Source organism: Scyliorhinus torazame, chromosome 8, assembly GCF_047496885.1.
Source record: "Scyliorhinus torazame isolate Kashiwa2021f chromosome 8, sScyTor2.1, whole genome shotgun sequence".
Classification (NCBI taxonomy): domain Eukaryota; kingdom Metazoa; phylum Chordata; class Chondrichthyes; order Carcharhiniformes; family Scyliorhinidae; genus Scyliorhinus; species Scyliorhinus torazame.
The window spans coordinates 274,369,493-274,387,886 of record NC_092714.1 but is presented as its reverse complement, the minus strand read 5'-3'; the positions used below and the strand labels follow the sequence as shown (position 1 = coordinate 274,387,886).

General features: G+C 47.0%; 1 protein-coding gene across 6 annotated transcripts in view; it reads right to left on the bottom strand.

Annotated features, from left to right (window-relative positions):
- The window catches only part of cpne1 (copine I), a 140,083-nt gene that overhangs the window by 36,846 nt on the left and 84,843 nt on the right, over nt 1-18,394 (bottom strand). For 4 of the 6 annotated variants that reach the window (XM_072515355.1, XM_072515359.1, XM_072515356.1 and 1 more), the window contains one exon: nt 2,704-2,857. In XM_072515355.1, the coding sequence (XP_072371456.1) occupies nt 2,704-2,835 (132 nt within the window). In that variant the 5' untranslated portion in view covers nt 2,836-2,857. Of the gene's footprint in view, nt 1-2,703; nt 2,858-3,080; nt 3,166-7,627; nt 7,780-18,394 lie in introns of those variants that run through there. The other 2 variants (XM_072515357.1, XM_072515358.1) reach the window with 2 other exon arrangements.

Genomic DNA, 18,394 nt, shown 5'->3' with positions numbered 1-18,394 from the left:
CACCTTGAGGGGCTAGGCCCGCGCCGGGCTGATTTCCGCCCCTCCAGATGGCGGGAAAGGCCTTTGGTGTCCCGCCAGCTGGCGTGGAAATGACTTTGCCGTGCGGCGCATGCGCAGGAGTGTCAGTGGCTGCTCACGGCATCCCCGCGCATGCGCAGTGGAGGGGGTCTCTTCCGCCTCCGCCATAGTGAAGACCATGGCGAAGGCGGAAGGAAAAGAGTGCCTCCACGGCACAGGCCCGCCCGCGGATTGGTGGGCCCCGATCGCGGGCCAGGCCACCGTGGGGGCACCCCCCGGGGCCAGATCGCGCCCTCCCCAGGACCCCAGAGCCCGCCCACGCCGCATTGTCCCGCCGTTCGAAAGGTGGTTCAATCCACGCCGGCTGGCGTGGGTTGACAGCAGCGGGACTTCGGTCCATCGCGGACCGGAGAATCGCCAGGGGATTTCCGCGGCGTGATTCCCGCCCCCGCCAAATCTCCAGTGGCGGAGAATTCGGGACATGGCGGGGGCGGGATTCACGCCAGCCCCCGGCGATTCTCCGACCAGGTGGGGGGTCAGAGAATCGCGCCCCTGATGTGTGCAATTTGAAAAACTTGACATGCCTTTTTTCAGCAATACTCCAGTCCTGCACTACCGAGCGACTATTTTCTATTCAAGATACAATTGATCAATTTTTGGTTTGCAGTTAATGTGCTTTCCTCAAATCTGCAAACAATACACAATGCTGCTGGGAATGATCACTAAGGCCTTATTCATGTGTAAATATACAACAGCTTGTGTTCCGAGGGAACCTAATCATTTCCCCTTTGGCAGGATCCCACTGTTAGTTTGGTATTTGTTTAGTTCCTTTTTAAAGGAGTTATTCCTCATCCCTATTAACTTGCGAGGAACTGAGCATCCCCTAGTCCCATTTGACACTGGTCACTGCTACATTTTTTCCTCACCGTTATCTACATAAAACCAACAGCATTTTTAAACCTCAAGTGTATTATGTCCTCCCTTAACCCACTGCATTGAGAAACCCAAGGAAAGGGACAAAGTCCACAAACTAAGGACTTGTCCATAAAGACAGCACCTGTGATAATGCAACATTCCCGTCCACACTGCACTGGAATGGGGCTTTTTGACTAAGAGGTGAAAGTGTCTCCACAACAAGCTACTTAATGAGGGGAAGGCAACTTTTCTTAGGTTTTGTTTTAGTTGTTGCATGTCCGTGTTTATGTTGCTGACCTATGTTAGCTATTGCTCTGGCAATATTTAGGAATAATATGATCAAGGATAGTCAGCATGGCTTTGTGAAGGGTAGGTCATGCCTCACAAACCTTATTGAGTTCTTTGAGAAGGTGACTGAACAGGTAGACGAGGGTAGAGCAGTTGATGTGGTGTATATGGATTTCAGCAAAGCGTTTGATAAGGTTCCCCACGGTAGGCTATTGCAAAAATACGGAGGCTGGGGATTGAGGGTGATTTAGAGATGTGGATCAGAAATTGGCTAGCTGAAAGAAGACAGAGGGTGGTGGTTGATGGGAAATGTTCAGAATGGAGTACAGTCACAAGTGGAGTACCACAAGGATCTGTTCTGGGGCCGTTGCTGTTTGTCATTTTTATCAATGACCGAGAGGAAGGCGCAGAAGGGTGGGTGAGTAAATTTGCAGACGATACTAAAGTCGGTGGTGTTGTCGATAGTGTGGAAGGATGTAGCAGGTTACAGAGGGATATAGATAAGCTGCAGAGCTGGGCTGAGAGGTGGCAAATGGAGTTTAATGTAGAGAAGTGTGAGGTGATTCACTTTGGAAGGAATAACAGGAATGCGGAATATTTGGCTAATGGTAAAGTTCTTGAAAGTGTGGATGAGCAGAGGGATCTAGGTGTCCATGTACATAGATCCCTGAAAGTTGCCACCCAGGTTGATAGGGTTGTGAAGAAGGCCTATGGAGTGTTGGCCTTAATTGGTAGAGGGATTGAGTTCCGGAGTCGGGAGGTCATGTTGCAGCTGTACAGAACTCTGGTACGGCCACATTTGGAGTATTGCGTACAGTTCTGGTCACCGCATTATAGGAAGGACGTGGAGGCTTTGGAGCGGGTGCAGAGGACATTTACCAGGATGTTGCCTGGTATGGAGGGAAAATCTTATGAGGAAAGGCTGATGGACTTGAGGTTGTTTTCGTTGGAGAGAAGGAGGTTAAGAGGAGACTTAATAGAGGCATACAAAATGATCAGGGGGTTGGATAGGGTGGACAGTGAGAGCCTTCTCCCGCGGATGGATATGGCTGGCACGAGGGGACATAACTTTAAACTGAGGGGTAATAGATATAGGACAGAGGTCAGAGGTAGGTTCTTTACGCAAAGAGTAGTGAGGCCGTGGAATGCCCTACCTGCTACAGTAGTGAACACGCCAACATTGAGGGCATTTAAAAGTTTATTGGATAAACATATGGATGATAATGGCATAGTGTAGGTTAGATGGCTTTTGTTTCGGTGCAACATCGTGGGCCGAAGGGCCTGTACTGCGCTGTATTGTTCTATGTTCTATGTTCTATTTCAATTTTCAAATTCTCATTTTTGCTTCCAAATCATTCCAATCTCTGTAGCACTCCTTTAAACCCAGCCTCTTTAACATCTAACAAAATCCGACACAGCAAGAGCACACAATTTGATTTGAAGTTTTGCAGAATACCCCACAGGCTCCTGAGTGTGTATTACCTCCATCCACTGGTCATCCGCTCCAGTGTTTTGAAGTAAAACGCACAACGGGTCAGACATTGAGCCAACATCTTTGTCCATTAAATTCTCACAGGAAACGGTCAACTGTACTTTTGTGACACAGTGCGCCATCGTGAGGAAAGGACCGTGAGTTCTGAAAGAGAAAAGAGGAAAGATGATCAGAAAGGCACTTGGCAAACAGGCGAATAATCTTCCACAGTAGAACATGCGGCTGATTCTCTCGCCAGGCTGGTTCAAGCCATTGATAACACTGTGATAACAGGGGAAAGGAGAACAATCGCGTGAAAACTGCCTTTGTCCATCACTTCCTGAAGACGCACAGAAACATGCAAATCAATTGTTTGAAAATTAAATACCATTTAATGCTGCCCGGTTCTGACCTGTAGCCTCAAACTCAAAAGCTTGTTCACCCAGACAAATTCAGCTCCGACTGACCGGAAGCTGTTAACAGAAAAAACAAAGTTTCTTCAGGAGCAGCAGAATAATACGCAGCACCTTCTCGCGTCTTAGACCACAGAACATACAGTGCAGAAGGAGGCCATTCGGCCCATCGAGTCTGCACCGACCCACTTAAGCCCTCACTTCCACCCTATCCCCGTAACCCAATAACCCCGCCTAACCTTTTTGGACACTAAGGGCAATTTATCATGGCCAACCCACCTAACCTGCACGTCTTTGGACTGTGGGAAGAAACCGGAGCACCCGGAGGAAACCCACGCAGCCACGGGGAGAAAGTGCAGACTCCGCGCAGACAGTGACCCAGCAGGGAAACAAACCTGGTACCTGGCACTGTGAAGTCACAGTGCTAGCCACTTGTGCCACCGTGCTGCCCACAATCATTTTGGGGTAGGGCAGAATCGGATTTTACATGGAACAACAGGTCCATTGACACAGCTCAAAGCTTCCAGAAAGGGGTCATTCTTCAACTGTCCCTTTGGTTGTAACTGCCCTGCAATCGCTTATTGGACAATGCAAAGAACTCTCTCTACTGACCAAGTTTCATAGAAGGAGGCCATTTGGCCTGTCAAGTCTGGAAAGATTAAATTAATTGCACAGCTCAGAATCTGTTTACGGTTCATTGTACACAACATAGGAATCAGCAAAACACCCTTGCCACTCAAGCGAAATCCCAACAACAATCTTGTGTGCCAGCTGCTAAAAGCTTGCATGTATTTCAAATGCACAGACCTCACCATGCCTGGCCCTTCAACAGCACTTTCCAATCCACAGCCTCTACCACAAGGGAATGCCCACCTGAAAATTCCCTTCTAAGCCACACAGCATCTTGACACGGAACTATACCACTGCTCTTTCACTGTCACTGGGTCAAAATCAAACTCCCTCCCTAACAGCTCTGTTGTGTACCTACGCTACGGACTGCAGCAGTTCAAGAAGGAAGCTCACCTTCTCACAGGACCATTAGGGGTGGCAATAAATGTTGGTCTCACCAGCAACATCCACACACCAAGTGGTATTTAACGCTCACACCCAATGAGCAAAAATAGAGGCTAGTACCGCTGTAAGAATTCACAGACCACAAGATGGAAGCATTCTTCCCACAGTGCTTCTAGCCTTATACCACAAATAATTCCCAGCTGCCAAAGAGAGCCAGGTGTTTCTATATCGGAAATGACTCGGGTGGGAAGAACCTTTTCCACGGGGTATAGTGAAGAGCCGACACTCTCCCACAGGACGTTGATGTTGGGGACAACTCGAGCTTTCAACACTGCGGTATATTTTTGTAGGGCAAAGGTAGAAAGGTATATGGAATGTGGGGATCAAAAGGTGGGTCAATGAAATTAAGATACAGTGCGGCCATGATCTAACTGAAAGATAGTCATTCAGCCCCTCACCTGCTTGGAGTTAGTCTTTAATTAAAAGTTAAACCATTTGTTCCATTTCCAGTTGACAGTTATGCTTGCTGGGTGACAAGAGGCAGTTTTCCCAGCTTGGTTGATGGGTGAAGGCAAGTGACCAGCAGTTCCAAAGTAACATGGAGGGGGTTTGAGTGCTAACCCACACCAAATACCAAACAGACCCGGCCTTAAGCTTCAACAAGAGATTTGAGGAGGCCCAAGAACCAAGTGAAAATCTTAAACTTCAATAAAGGTTGAAGAACAGACAAGAGTAAAAAATGGCCAGAAGGTGAGACAGATGATATACTGACCACAGAGGGAGTACAACAAAGGTTCACCAGATTGGTCCCTGGGTTGGTGAGGTTGAACTATGAGAGATTGAGGGGACTAGGCCTGTATTCTCTAAAGTTTCAAAGAACGAAAGGTGGCCTCTGTGAAGTGTACAAAATCCTTACAGGGCTCTGCAGGGTAGATATAGAAAGGATATTTGGGGGAGGGGGAGGCAGTTGCAGGAAGGGTCCGGAACCATGGACACCATCTCAGAATAGGGGAAGGCCAAGGCTGAGATGAGGAGGGAAAGTTTGCAGCTTGGTTGGATTGGCCATGCTAAAATTGCCCCTTACTGACCAAAGATTTTCAGGTTCGGTGGATTACGGGGATAGCGCGTGGGTGGGGCTTAGGTAGGGCGCAGTATCGATGGGCCAAATGGCCTCCTTCTACACTAAAGGGAATCAATGGGCAAGTCTTCAATCAGCGGGTGGTGAACCTGTGGAGTTCTCTACCCCAGAGGGTTGTGGATACTCAGGTCATTGAGTCTGAACACAGTTACTCCAAAGGGGGTCTGACCAAGGCTCTCAACAACTAAAATATCACTTTCCAATGGCCATGTGGATTATTTTTTCTACATGTGTATTAGGTTAGCGATGGACACCTGAACACTTTTACCCTTCCAGGGAAACTGGCCTCTTACCATTAAAATTACTCTAAACTGATCCAAAGTGGATGCCTTTACTTTCCCAACACTGAACTCTCCCTCACACAACTTTGCCCACTCAGTGTATATATTTATATTTTGTAAAAAGCAGAGGCCCTGTGCAGGTTGGTTTGATCATCCACTGCTTTCTTTTAATAATCTCCTGCTGTCCACAAGCCCGATCGATATAAACAGAACGAGAACTTGTTTCTCGAACCCAGTACCCTCCTCGCAATAAATCTTGCGAAAGAAATGTTAAAAAACGTAGGTGTATTGCACTGTGTTATCATAACTGATTTCACACATGATGAACCTGAAGCACAATGACAGCAGTGATACCCTGTACACCGCAGTTTGCAATACTAACATCCTCTGTGTACCCGTGCCTCTCTCTGTACATCTTCTCCTGGGCTATACGCATTAACATGTTCACACACAGTTGTAACTGGCAAGAATTTGGTGAGCAGACAATGAGACACGGCCTGCCTACTGCGGGCTGCAAGAACTGCTCACACCCAGTCACCAAAACGAAACCCACACAAAATGTCCGCTTCATTTATAAAGCACGATGCCAACAGAGACTCATTAGAAACTCCAAGCGTAGGTTTTATTTAAACTGTTTACAGGTGGTTTACTGCACTTCCTCCGAATCTCCCGAGGCTAGGGTGGGAATAGAGGGAGATTCTCATTTATGACAAACACACTGAGTCACTTCTCAAACCAGTCACTCAAGCTGTTCTGCAGAACTGGGCGGTGCAAGAAAATCAGTTTTGGGTGTAAAAGACCTCTGCATTTAATGGACAATAAAATATTGACAGAACATGCTGCCTCTATTGGGTATAAATGTGTAACGCAGGGGCAACAGCAACCTTTGAACTGGATAAATGCTTGGAAGGGAAAGATTTACAGGGCAAGAGGGAGTGGACAGGAGGGCAGACTAATTGGTTTGCTCTACCCAAGATGTAGCACAGGCATGAGGTGAATGGCCTCCTTCTGTGCTCGGTGATTCCATAAAACGCACATCACTGGTGTGCAATAAAATCACATATTGCCCATCCGCACCTCACAGCAGATTGCTGGAGAATTTGTGAACACGAGACATAAAGGTGGTTTTTGAGAATGCTCATGGGGGACTTGAAGCCAAAATTGTCAGTGTGGGGAGAGCGAGCCAAGTCGAAATTCAGAATGTGGGGTTAGAGGCACTAATTGGGGGTGGGGAGGAAAGAGACTGCAATGAAATCATGGAGAAATAATGAAGGCAAGGCCAAGGGTCCTAAAATAAGTATGCTGGGGGAAAGGTCGAGTAGTATGCGGCAGACTTCCCGATGAGCTCTGTCTTTGATGAGGCAGGGTTACAGTGGTTATGTTACTAGACTAATAATACTGAGAATACAAGTTCCAATGTTTAATTTATCTTTAATGGCTACTGTACGGCTTTCCCAAGAACCCAATTCATATTTCAATCAAACACAATGCCTTTAAGAAAATTCAATCGTCACTTCAGAAACATGCCAATTTCTGCTAAAACAAAGTAATTCTGTCCAAGACGCAGGGTAGTAATACACACACGTCCCCACAGGGTAGTAACACACACACACACGTTCCTTTATGTAGATACATGTTCACCGCATAACAAGGAACCAGCAAACTGCTCTCACATTTCATCATTTTTCAACAGCACCATTAGGAGATTGAAAATAAAACTCGGTAAGATTTAATTACATTACATGAACTGGAAAGAAAGAGAGAGGAAGATCCTGTGATTGTCTTTGAAGGGCTTGGGTCTCCCCCTCCCAGCTCACATTGGTCACAAGGAAGTGGATCACAAAAGCTCATCAATGGAAATAGTTCCAGGCATTTACAGAGGCAATAGCACAGCATGGCTGAGCTGTGTTAGCAGAGCAAAACCAGACTGAGAAAATGCTGGAGTCTGAGCCTGGCACTCAAGGTGACACTAACACCCTGCAACACTCTATCACAGTGTAATACTCAATGCATCAGTATAACAGATCACAGTACAAAAAGTTCACATTGACACTATAAGCAGCTCACATGGACACTATAAAAAGCTCACATTGACACACTATAAGCAGCTCCACTCTCCTGCTAGGCTCTCCTCTCGGTCACTCGCTGCCAACGCCCAGCTCCAGAATGCTACACTTCAAGCCCCGCCTCTCGGCTCTGATTGGGCAGCTGCTCAGGGATCAGTCTCAGCCATTGGTCCATTTCCCTGTCAATCACAGAGGGGGCAGGGCACTGACTTCCCTGTTGGAGTCTGGCTGTGAGCAGAGAGAGAGAATCAGACACTGCAACTGGGAATACTCCACTGCCAAACACACACACACACCATACTGTACACACCATTCCCCAGACAACAACATATTGTACTCCCACAGATCACAATCCTCTTCCCCAAGGAGTGAGGGATCTTTCTTCAGCTAAGTTTAGGAATCAGCCTGGTAGCTTGCTCTGGAATCTCTGATTAACTCTACACCAATATTGGAGACCAAAACCAAACTGCTCTCCATGCCACCTCACCAAGATCATCTTTCACCAACAGCCCACATCACAGGCATTACATCCCAACACTGCATTTCATTTCTTGTCCAGCTCCAAATGCTAAAGCTGCTAATTCAGTCATTTTCAAAGTCGGGGTGGCGACCACGGGTGGGTCACAGGCAGGTTTCGGGAGGGTCGGGGAGCCATTCATCGCTGTGTTCCCGATCGCAGGAATTAATGTCCAGCAGCCGGCTTTTAACAATGCCAGCTGCGACAGGCTTTCAAAATGCGGGCGCACTGAGAATGCGTACCCGCTCATCAGTGCGCATGCCCGGAGTCCAGCAAGGAACACCGCCTCCTCCTGACGTCCATGCGCTGACCCAGGAGAAGATTTTTTTTAAAATTCAATACAGTCTTCCTGTCTGAAGCAACAGCAGAGAACAGAGAACACGGACATCGTGTGCTCCGGGCGTGATGAAATGAAATGAAAATCGCTTATTGTCACAAGTAGGCTTCAAATGAAGTTCCTGTGAAAAGCCCCTAGTCGCCACATTCCGGCGCCTGTTCGGGGAGGCTGGTACGGGAATCGAACCGTGCTGCTGGCCTGCCTAAAAAGCTAGCTATTTAGCCCAGTGTGCTAAACCAGCCCCTGCGATTCCTCCATTTTGTCAGCAGCAAACAAGCAACACGACTGTAAAATTTAAAATGGATCATTTTGTAATAGGGAAATGAGGGCCAGAGACAAACAGGCCAGGATCTCACAAATAAACCTGGAGAGACTGACTCAGGACAGTCCACAACAGGACAAAGTAGTGGGGGGGTGAGCTGCTCGGAAGAGTCCACAACAGGACAAAGCAGTGGGGGTGTGAGCTGCTCAGGAGAGTCCACAACGGGACAAAGCAGTGCTGGTGTGAGCTGCTCAGGAGAGTCCACAACGGGACAAAGCAGTGGGGGTGTGAGCTGCTCAGGAGAGTCCACAACAGGACAAAGCAGTGGGGGTGTGAGCTGCTCAGGAGAGTCCACAACGGGACAAAGCAGTGGGGGTGTGAGCTGCTCAGGAGAGTCCACAACGGGACAAAGCAGTGGGGGTGTGAGCTGCTCAGGAGAGTCCACAACGGGACAAAACAGTGGGGGTGTGAGCTGCTCAGGAGAGTCCACAACGGGACAAAGCAGTGGGGGTGTGAGCTGCTCAGGAGAGTCCACAACGGGACAAAACAGTGGGGGTGTGAGCTGCTCAGGAGAGTCCACAACGGGACAAAGCAGTGGGGGTGTGAGATGCTCAGGAGAGTCCACAACGGGACAAAGCAGTGGGGGTGTGAGCTGCTCAGGAGAGTCCACAACGGGACAAAGCAGCGGGGGTGTGAGCTGCTCAGGAGAGTCCACAACGGGACAAAACAGTGGGGGTGTGAGCTGCTCAGGAGAGTCCACAACGGGACAAAGCAGTGGGGGTGTGAGATGCTCAGGAGAGTCCATAACGGGACAAAGCAGTGCTGGTGTGAGCTGCCCAGGAGAGTTCACAACAGAACAAAGCAGTGCTGGTGTGAGCTCCAGGAGAATCCACAACAGGACAAAGGAGTGCTGGTGTGAGCTCCAGGACCTCTGATGGACAACCCATACAGAAATGTAACATTGAATGACAAAGCAAGTGAGATCGTGAAGACCAAGCAGGCTCACCTATCGCATTAAAGGTAAGTGAAAATGGTGGATCACGAAGGTAGGCCGGCATGGGGTGTGACGGTCTTCGACATGGGTCCCAAAGGTTGGCCGGTTGGTAAAAATGGGTCCCAGGAAAATAAGTTTGAAAAATACTGTGCTATTTCATGGAATTTAGTGCAGGAGGCCATTCGACCCATCGAGTCTGCACCGGCCCACGGAAAGAGTACCCTTCTTAAGCCCACGCCTTTACCCTATCCCCGTAACCCCACCTAACCTTTTGGACACGCAAGGGGCAATTTCACAGTCAATCCACCTAATCTGCACAACTTTGGACTGATGATGTGGCGATGCCGCCGTTGGACTGGGGTAGGCACAGTAAGAAGTCTTACAACACCAGGTTAAAGTTAGATAATTGTGATGTGGAGATGCCGCCGTTGGACTGGGGTAGGCACAGTAAGAAGACTTACAACACCAGGTTAAAGTTCAACAGGTTTGTTTTGAATCACTAGCTTTCGGAGCACTGCTCCTTCCTCAGGTGAGTCTTTGGACTGTGGGAGGAAACCGGAGCACCCGGAAGAAACCCACACAGTCACCCGAGGCCGGAATTGAACCCAGGACCCTGGAGCTGTGAAGCAGCAGTGCTAACCACTGTGCCGCCCATTTCTGAAAACTTATCCTGATCTGTTCCTTTCCTCTACCTCCAGTGTCTTGATTTATCCTCCATTCTCATGCTACTTACTCTCCTGAACTATCCTTATCATTTGTCTGTTGGCTCTGTCCAAGTCATTTTGGCACAATTTCTAGCATTGCATGTAGAGATTGACTTGCACTCGGATAGTGCCATTCACAACCTCGGGGTCACAAAGCACCTGACAGCCAATTACGTACTGAATTAAAGCCATTGTAGTAAATGTAGCGAGTAAGTAAAGTCACCATAGTCCCAGCTTTCCCCTTTGAGAGAGCTGACTGGTGGTGGTTTAACCTGAGGATCACACCTCAGGCGAGGGGCGAGGTTGAGAAGGCGGGGCCTTCATGAATAACCCCAGGCGGTACGGGGAATTGAACCCGTGCTGTGGCTTCGCTCTGCATCACAAACCAACCGTCCAGCCAACTGAGCTAAACCGGCCCTCATTGTAAATGTACCAATGTGATGTTGTCCACAAACTGAAAGGAGCAGTAACCCCAACCCGGCCCTATTGTACTCCATTGTGTTAATTGTATATTTGTGTTAAGGTGGAGGGCATTAACTGGGGATTTACGTACTCCCAATATCATTGGCTGTCTTCAATTAGAGGATTACGTCTACTCAGTCGCGAGTTTCTGCCATTCGTCTTCATACGACTTTCACGTGACCAGATTAGATTACATTGAAGATTTGTCACGTGTACCGAGGTGCAGTGAAAAGTAGTGTTCTGCGTACAGTCCAGTCAGATCGTACTATACATGAAAAACATAGGACATATGATAAATATACAATGTAAATACATTGACATAGACATTTGGCGAAACATACAGAGCATAGTGTAGAGAAGATGTGTGGAGAGATCAGCTCAGTCCAGAAGCGGGTCATTCAGGAGTCCGGTAACAGTGGGGAAGAAGCTGGTTTGGGATCTGTTAGTGCGTGTTCTCAGACTTTTGTATCTCCTGGCCAATGGAAGAAGTTGGAAGAGTGAGTAACCTGGGTGGAATGGGTCTTTGATTATGCTGCCCAAGGCAGCGGGAGGTGTCGACAGAGTGAATAAGAGGCGGATTCGCGTGATGGACTGGGCTGTGTTCACGAATCTCTGTAGTATCCTTTGGTCTTGGGCCGAGCAGTTGCCATACCAGGCTGTGTTGCAGACAGATAGGATGCTTTCTATGGTGCATCTGTAGAAATTGGTACGGGTCAATATGGACAATCCGAATTTCCAGTTTCTTGAGGAGGTATAGGCGCTGTTGCGCTTTCTTGGTCCTAGCGTCGACATGGGTGGACTAGGACAGATTGTTGGTGATGTGCACACCTAGGAATTTGCAGCCGTCAACCATCTCCACCTTGGCATCATTGATGAAACAGCGGTGTGTACGACACTTCGCTTCCTGAAGTCAATGACCATCTCCTTAGTTTTGCTGACATAGAATACAGAACATAGAACAGTACGGCACAGTACAGGCCCTTCAGCCCACGATGTTGTGCCGACTATTTATCCTAATCTAAGATCAACCTCACCTATATCCCTTCAATTTACTGCTGTCCATGTGCCTGTCTAAGAGTCGCTTAAATGTCCCTAATGACTCTGACTCCACCACCTCTGCTGGCAGTGCGTTCCACACACCCACCACTCTGTGTTAAGAACCTACCTCTGATATCTCCCCTATACCTTCCTCCAATCACCTTAAAACTATGTCCCCTCGTGACGGCCATTTCCACCCTGGGGAAAAGTCTCTGGCTATCCACTCTATCCATGCCTCTCATCACCTTGTACACCTCTATCAAGTCACCTCTCTGCCTTTGACGAATGTGATATAAAATAGTTACTTTAGAGATACTAGTTAATGTAATGTAGAAATAAGCCACTTTGATTCTGGCAGTTAGGGACAAAGGGGTTTGAGACCGCATGGAAAAAGCAGGAAGAGGTGTGTCTATGAGAGTGATGCTGCATTGATAGGGGCCAGAGAAAGGGATTGGAAGTGAGCCAATCAGAATAGATCGAACAGGTCAGGAGGGACATAGGCTGACCTATGTCCGTCGAGTATGTGAAACTTGATACCATTTGAATTGATTTTGCAGAGATCCCTTTGTCTTTTAGTCAGTCGTTTTTCTGGGGTGTAAGAGGCTGGATGTCTTTTACGTTTCTGTAAGATGATTAAGCTTGCAAGCTAAATAAATAACTTCTTTTTACGTGCGAATCCGTCTCAACTTTTATTGAGGCCAGACTGACAGAGAAAGAAATTTGGGGATCTACATTTGGTGCCGAAAACCGGGATTTCTCTGGGCGATCCTGATCCAACTGCGAAATCAGAATTAGACTGATTATGAACAGGAGGATGGGGAACAAAGGGCCCTCAATGTAGAACTGGAAAACGACCGCGCATTGATTGTTCCCCTCTTATCGTCTGATTAGTCTGGTCACTCGCGGTTGGCACAGAAAGACCGCCTCGACGAAATCACAGGTCAGTCTGGGGATTAGCACTTTAATTGATGGGATTTCATATTGTTGTTTCGGCTTGGGTTAGGGTTTTGGGCTGATGGGACTTTAATAATGAAGGTTCAGTCTATTATATGGGTTCAGAGGCTGATGTGACTTCATTAATGAAGGTTCAGTCTATTATATGGGTTCAGAGGCTGATGTGACTTCATTAATGAAGGTTCAGTCTATTATATGGGTTCAGAGGCTGATGTGACTTCATTAATGAAGGTTCAGTCTATTATATGGGTTCAGAGGCTGATGTGACTTCATTAATGAAGGTTCAGTCTATTATAAGGGTTCAGAGGCTGATGTGACTTAATTAATGAAGGTTCAGTCTATTATAAGGGTTCAGAGGCTGATGTGACTTAATTAATGAAGGTTCAGTCTATTATATGGGTTCAGGGGCTGATGAGACTTCAATAGATGGAGGTTCAGTCCAGTATAACTGTTTTTAAATCTGAAGATGGTTCAACTCTATGTGTGAGTGTTTTAAATATATAGTTGATTAAGCTAAAATTGTCTCCTTGGACTGTAAAGTTCCGAGGTCTAGTTGAGATTGTGAGGAATGCTGCATATTGGTTGAAGCAGAAGTCTCTCAAAGGGTTAACAGCAGCAGGCGGAGTTGAAAACAGACAGTGCTTCTCACTCAGGCTTTGAGATAACAGCAGCAGCCGTAGTGTAATCGGATACCTTTCCTTTGAGTCAGTGAACACCAGCAAAGTTACGTTTTGAATTAATTAAAGGAAACCAGTGGGTTTCTCCACCTCTTTGATAAAAGTTATTATTTTCGAAAGCAATTGATTGAAATTGCCAGAATCTTAAGTTTTACTTACTTGAAATAAGGTTTATCTCATTTTATCTGGAGATTAATAGAAGCTTAAAGAAGATCATGGACACCATTTTAAAAAGTGTCAATCTGGAGATGATAGTTGATTTTGCTAATACTTATGTGTATGTAAAAGAAAAAAAACTTGTTAAAAGAAAAATTGTTAAGATAAAGAAATAATTAAGTTGTAAATGTTATACAAGTTTGTGTTAAGCAAATTGTAAATTTAGTTCTGAGTTGAGATCAGAGCTAAGCTTGCAAGTTGCAGTAATTCAATTTGAATTTTCAAACATTTTTAAGTTTTTAAAAAAAAGAGAGCAAATAGAGAAAAGAAGGACACAGATCTTGAATGCGTTGAATAGCACATTTCAAAGGCCCATAAATCTTTCTGTTATCTTAGACCTAAAACCTAAGAAGATTGACGAGCCAGAGGAATTTCTGGAGCGTTTTAATGAAATCTACCGGGGGCAGTCAGGCGATTTGCTGTATCAAAATGGTCAGAATTCCCCTCAATACTGTGCTATGTTAATGCATTGCCTACCACCTTCTGTGGTTACTGCTGTGAAATGTAATAACATGAATTGGACAGAGAACGACCCTTCCCAGATGGCAAGGGCAGTCAGATTTTACTGGAAGGAGGGTGTAGGCCAAGAAGGAGGCTCAGTTACAAAGGTTAAGACTGAGTATGTAATGAAAAAGGATGATCTGCGACCCCAACAAGCGGCAGAAATGGTAGTTTACCAGCAGGAGCTCCAATATAGTGACTTTGGGTGGGTGGATCAGCGAAGAGGAGGATGAGACAACAGTGCTATATTTCTATCACCCCCCCAGTGGTGGACGTTAGACGTTGAACAGTCACTGCATCACGTTACCCTGGCCTATGACAGAACTGGACGAAACAGGGAGTTGGAGGACAAATACCGGCCATTACTTGAGACCGAATGGCCAGTCAAGGTTACAGCCACAGTCACGGGAAAAGAAGGTACAGCCGATTTTGTTACAATATCACCACATTTACGGCCAGTCAGCTTCGGTAAGCCCTCATATTACACGTCAGGTCCATGACCAGTACCATGCCAGGGATATGGGGCGAATGGTCAGCATCTTACCGCAGCTCGTCAGAATAGGTATGAGATATACCTTTTGAACAATCCACGTCTGACATTTAAATACTGTACCACTATCAATCCAGCCTGTTTTCTCAGTGGTCCCCCTGTCCATGAAGACGCACCTGGCCACGACTGTTTAGCCTTGATTCAGGAAACTACCACAATAAGGGGCGATTTGAGTGACATTTCGTCAGAACAACCTGACATGATTATGTGTGGTCAAATATCCCACCGGGGTTTAGTTAATGACCTACTGCAGGCCCTCCTTATGCCCGCGCAGATTTCCGTTATTAAATGCGCTGCCCACACGAATGGTACAACCCCAGTTGACGTTGGTAATGAACGAGCAGATCGTGCAGCGCGCACAGCCGCACAAATTCAGCAAGTGATCATAGAATCATAGAATTTACAGTGCAGAAGGAGGCCATTCGGCCCATCGAGTCTGCACCGGCTCTTGGAAAGAGCACCCTACCCAAGCCCACACCACCCTATCCCCATAAACCAGTAACCCCACTCAACCAACCCTAAGAGCAATTTTGGACACTAAGGGCAATTTAGCATGGCCAATCAACCTAACCTGCACATCTTTGGACTGTGGGAGGAAACCGGAGCACCCGGAGTAAACCCACGCACACACGGGGAGAACGTGCAGACTCCGCACAGACAGTGACCCAGCCGGGAATCGAACCTGGGGCCCTGGAGCTGTGAAGCAATTGTGCTAACCACTATGCTACCGTGCTGCCCATAATGTGATGGTGCCTAAAATGTTAAGTCAGACTAAACGATCTACTATGAATATGTCTGCTTCTGACAAGCGAATGCCAACCATCCAAGACGTCATAAGGTTACAGGAGGACGCTCCTGAGAGTGATAAACAAATGTGGAAACGGTTAGGTTGTACATATGATTCTGTTTCCTCTTTATGGACCACGCCTGCACATCAGACTTGTATGTCTGATGCGCTGGCTTTATGGGTCATTGAATGTGTACACTTTGCAACTCATTGTGGGGCTCGAGGGACTAGTGATTTGTTGCTGGACACTTGGTGGCACCCTAAAATGCAGGGGTTGGCCCAAAGTATCAGTAATCGGTGTTTGATTTGTCAGCAATATAACACCGGAAAAGGTATCCCTTGTGGGATGGGGCAAACCCCGTTGCCCAGTGGTCCCTTTGAGACGCTCCAAATGGATTACATTGAGTTGGAAAGGTGTCAATGTTACAAATATGTTTTGGTCATTGTGGATGTGTTCAGCAGATGGGTCGAGGCGTATCCGACTATCTATAGTAAAGCTGCTCCTGTGGTTAAAGTCTTGATGAGGGAAATCATTCCCCGGTACGGTATACCAGCTCAGTTAAGTTCTGATAATGGGCCTCATTTTATTGGACAAATTAACAAGGAGTTTTGCTCCCAGTTGGGCATACGCCAACAGTTACACTGTGCTTACAGACCGCAGGCGGCCGGGTTGGTTGAGAGACACAATCAGACCCTCAAAACTAAATTGGCTAAATTAAGAGCAGACACGGGACTGACATGGCTTAAGTTGCTCCCCGTTGCCCTCTTCCAGCTGCGGGTTACACCTGCGGGACCAGCCCGGCTCTCTCCCGCCGAGATTCTTTATGGCAGGCCTCTGAGAACTCCTTGGAGCCTGCAGGTTCCCAGACGGGTTCAGTTTCATCAGATGACTGAAGAAATGACCACCTATGTTCTAGCCCTTACGCAAGTGCTCAAGGAACTCCATGGCCCAGTCCGTGCGGCTCACCAGCCATTGCCCCAGTACCTAGCTCACTTTCAGTCCAGCCCGGTAGTTATGTCATGGTCAAAAAATTGGACTAGGAAGGGGTCGGAGCCGCGATGGGACGGGCCCTTCCAAGTTCTCCTTACCACCCCCACAGCAGTTAAAGTGGAGGGGCGAAGTGCTTGGGTCCACCTACATCACTGTAAATTGAGTCCATCTCCACTACTGTAAAAGGTCGGATACTAACCTGCCTCCCTTCTCCAGTGCTATTTTACAGGTGTGGAGCATGATGGAGTGGCTACGCATCGTCTGTCTGATATTTGGCCTCACTTCGCTTGGCGTGTTATTGGCGATGGATATGGAAAAGGGGAATATTATGTATCTGTGTAGCCCCAACCAATCTACAAGGATACATCACCTATGCAAAGGTGATGTTCTTCGCTGCCCCCATATACGAGGACATGGTATCGACTCATGGAAGGTCATCAAAGTTAAGGATAATGCAGGAGTCATGAAGCAGCTGCACCGGTCCCGGCGATGGGAAGGGAACATTATATGGACATTGCCTTGTTTTTGGAATACATGTAAATTTGATTTTGGATGTGTTAAAAGTGGTACAATAAAGGTAAAATCAGGCTGTCAGAAGAGTGTAGGAAGAGACCATGAGAAAGAGAAAGGGACTAGAGAGAGGACGGGGCGTGTGAGAAGGGAAGTACAGCTAGAACGTAGGTTACCGGGAGATACACTTAAGTTAGTTAAAGGCCAAACTGAGGAAAACCCGGGTAGTAAACCTTGGGAGCCCTCGGGGCAATAACCAAGGAGTTGTCTCAGCTACGGTTGTTTGCAATGCAGAACCGGTATGCTCTTGACTATCTTCTGGCCCGTGAGGGTGGGGTATGCGCCATAGTACAGGGCAAGTGTATCATGGGTGTTCAGGACTTGACCGCTAACATTACTAAATTTATGGATCGCATACGGGATCACTTGGACGGGATGCAGGATCCTGACTCTTGGGGTAACTGGGGATTTGGAGGATGGAAGGACTGGTTGATAAATATGGCCATGTATCTAGTGGTAGCTATCGGCTGTATCTTTGTGGGCCTGGCCATCCTTAAATGTGTGATGGGTAGAATGCGGGGTGCACTAGATCAGATCACCGCCCCAATCACCGAAAAAAAAAATTTAACTGTTAAAATCCATGAGGGTGAGGCAGATGAGGCAGGTGAGGCAGACAGGAATTGGAAATGCAGCGACGGATCTTTTTAGATGAGGAACCGTAGCTATGGATTGGATAGTTCGGTTATCATGGAATGATAAAAGGAGGGAATGACGAATGTGATATAAAATAGTTACTTTAGAGATACTAGTTAATGTAATGTAGAAATAAGCCACTTTGATTCTGGCAGTTAGGGACAAAGGGGTTTGAGACCGCATGGAAAAAGCAGGAAGAGGTGTGTCTATGAGAGTGATGCTGCATTGATAGGGGCCAGAGAAAGGGATTGGAAGTGAGCCAATCAGAATAGATCGAACAGGTCAGGAGGGACATAGGCTGACCTATGTCCGTCGAGTATGTGAAACTTGATACCATTTGAATTGATTTTGCAGAGATCCCTTTGTCTTTTAGTCAGTCGTTTTTCTGGGGTGTAAGAGGCTGGATGTCTTTTACGTTTCTGTAAGATGATTAAGCTTGCAAGCTAAATAAATAACTTCTTTTTACGTGCGAATCCGTCTCAACTTTTATTGAGGCCAGACTGACAGAGAAAGAAATTTGGGGATCTACACCTTCTTCGCTCCAGTGAGAAAAGCCCTAGCTCCCTCAACTTTTTTTCATAAGACATGCCCTCCAGT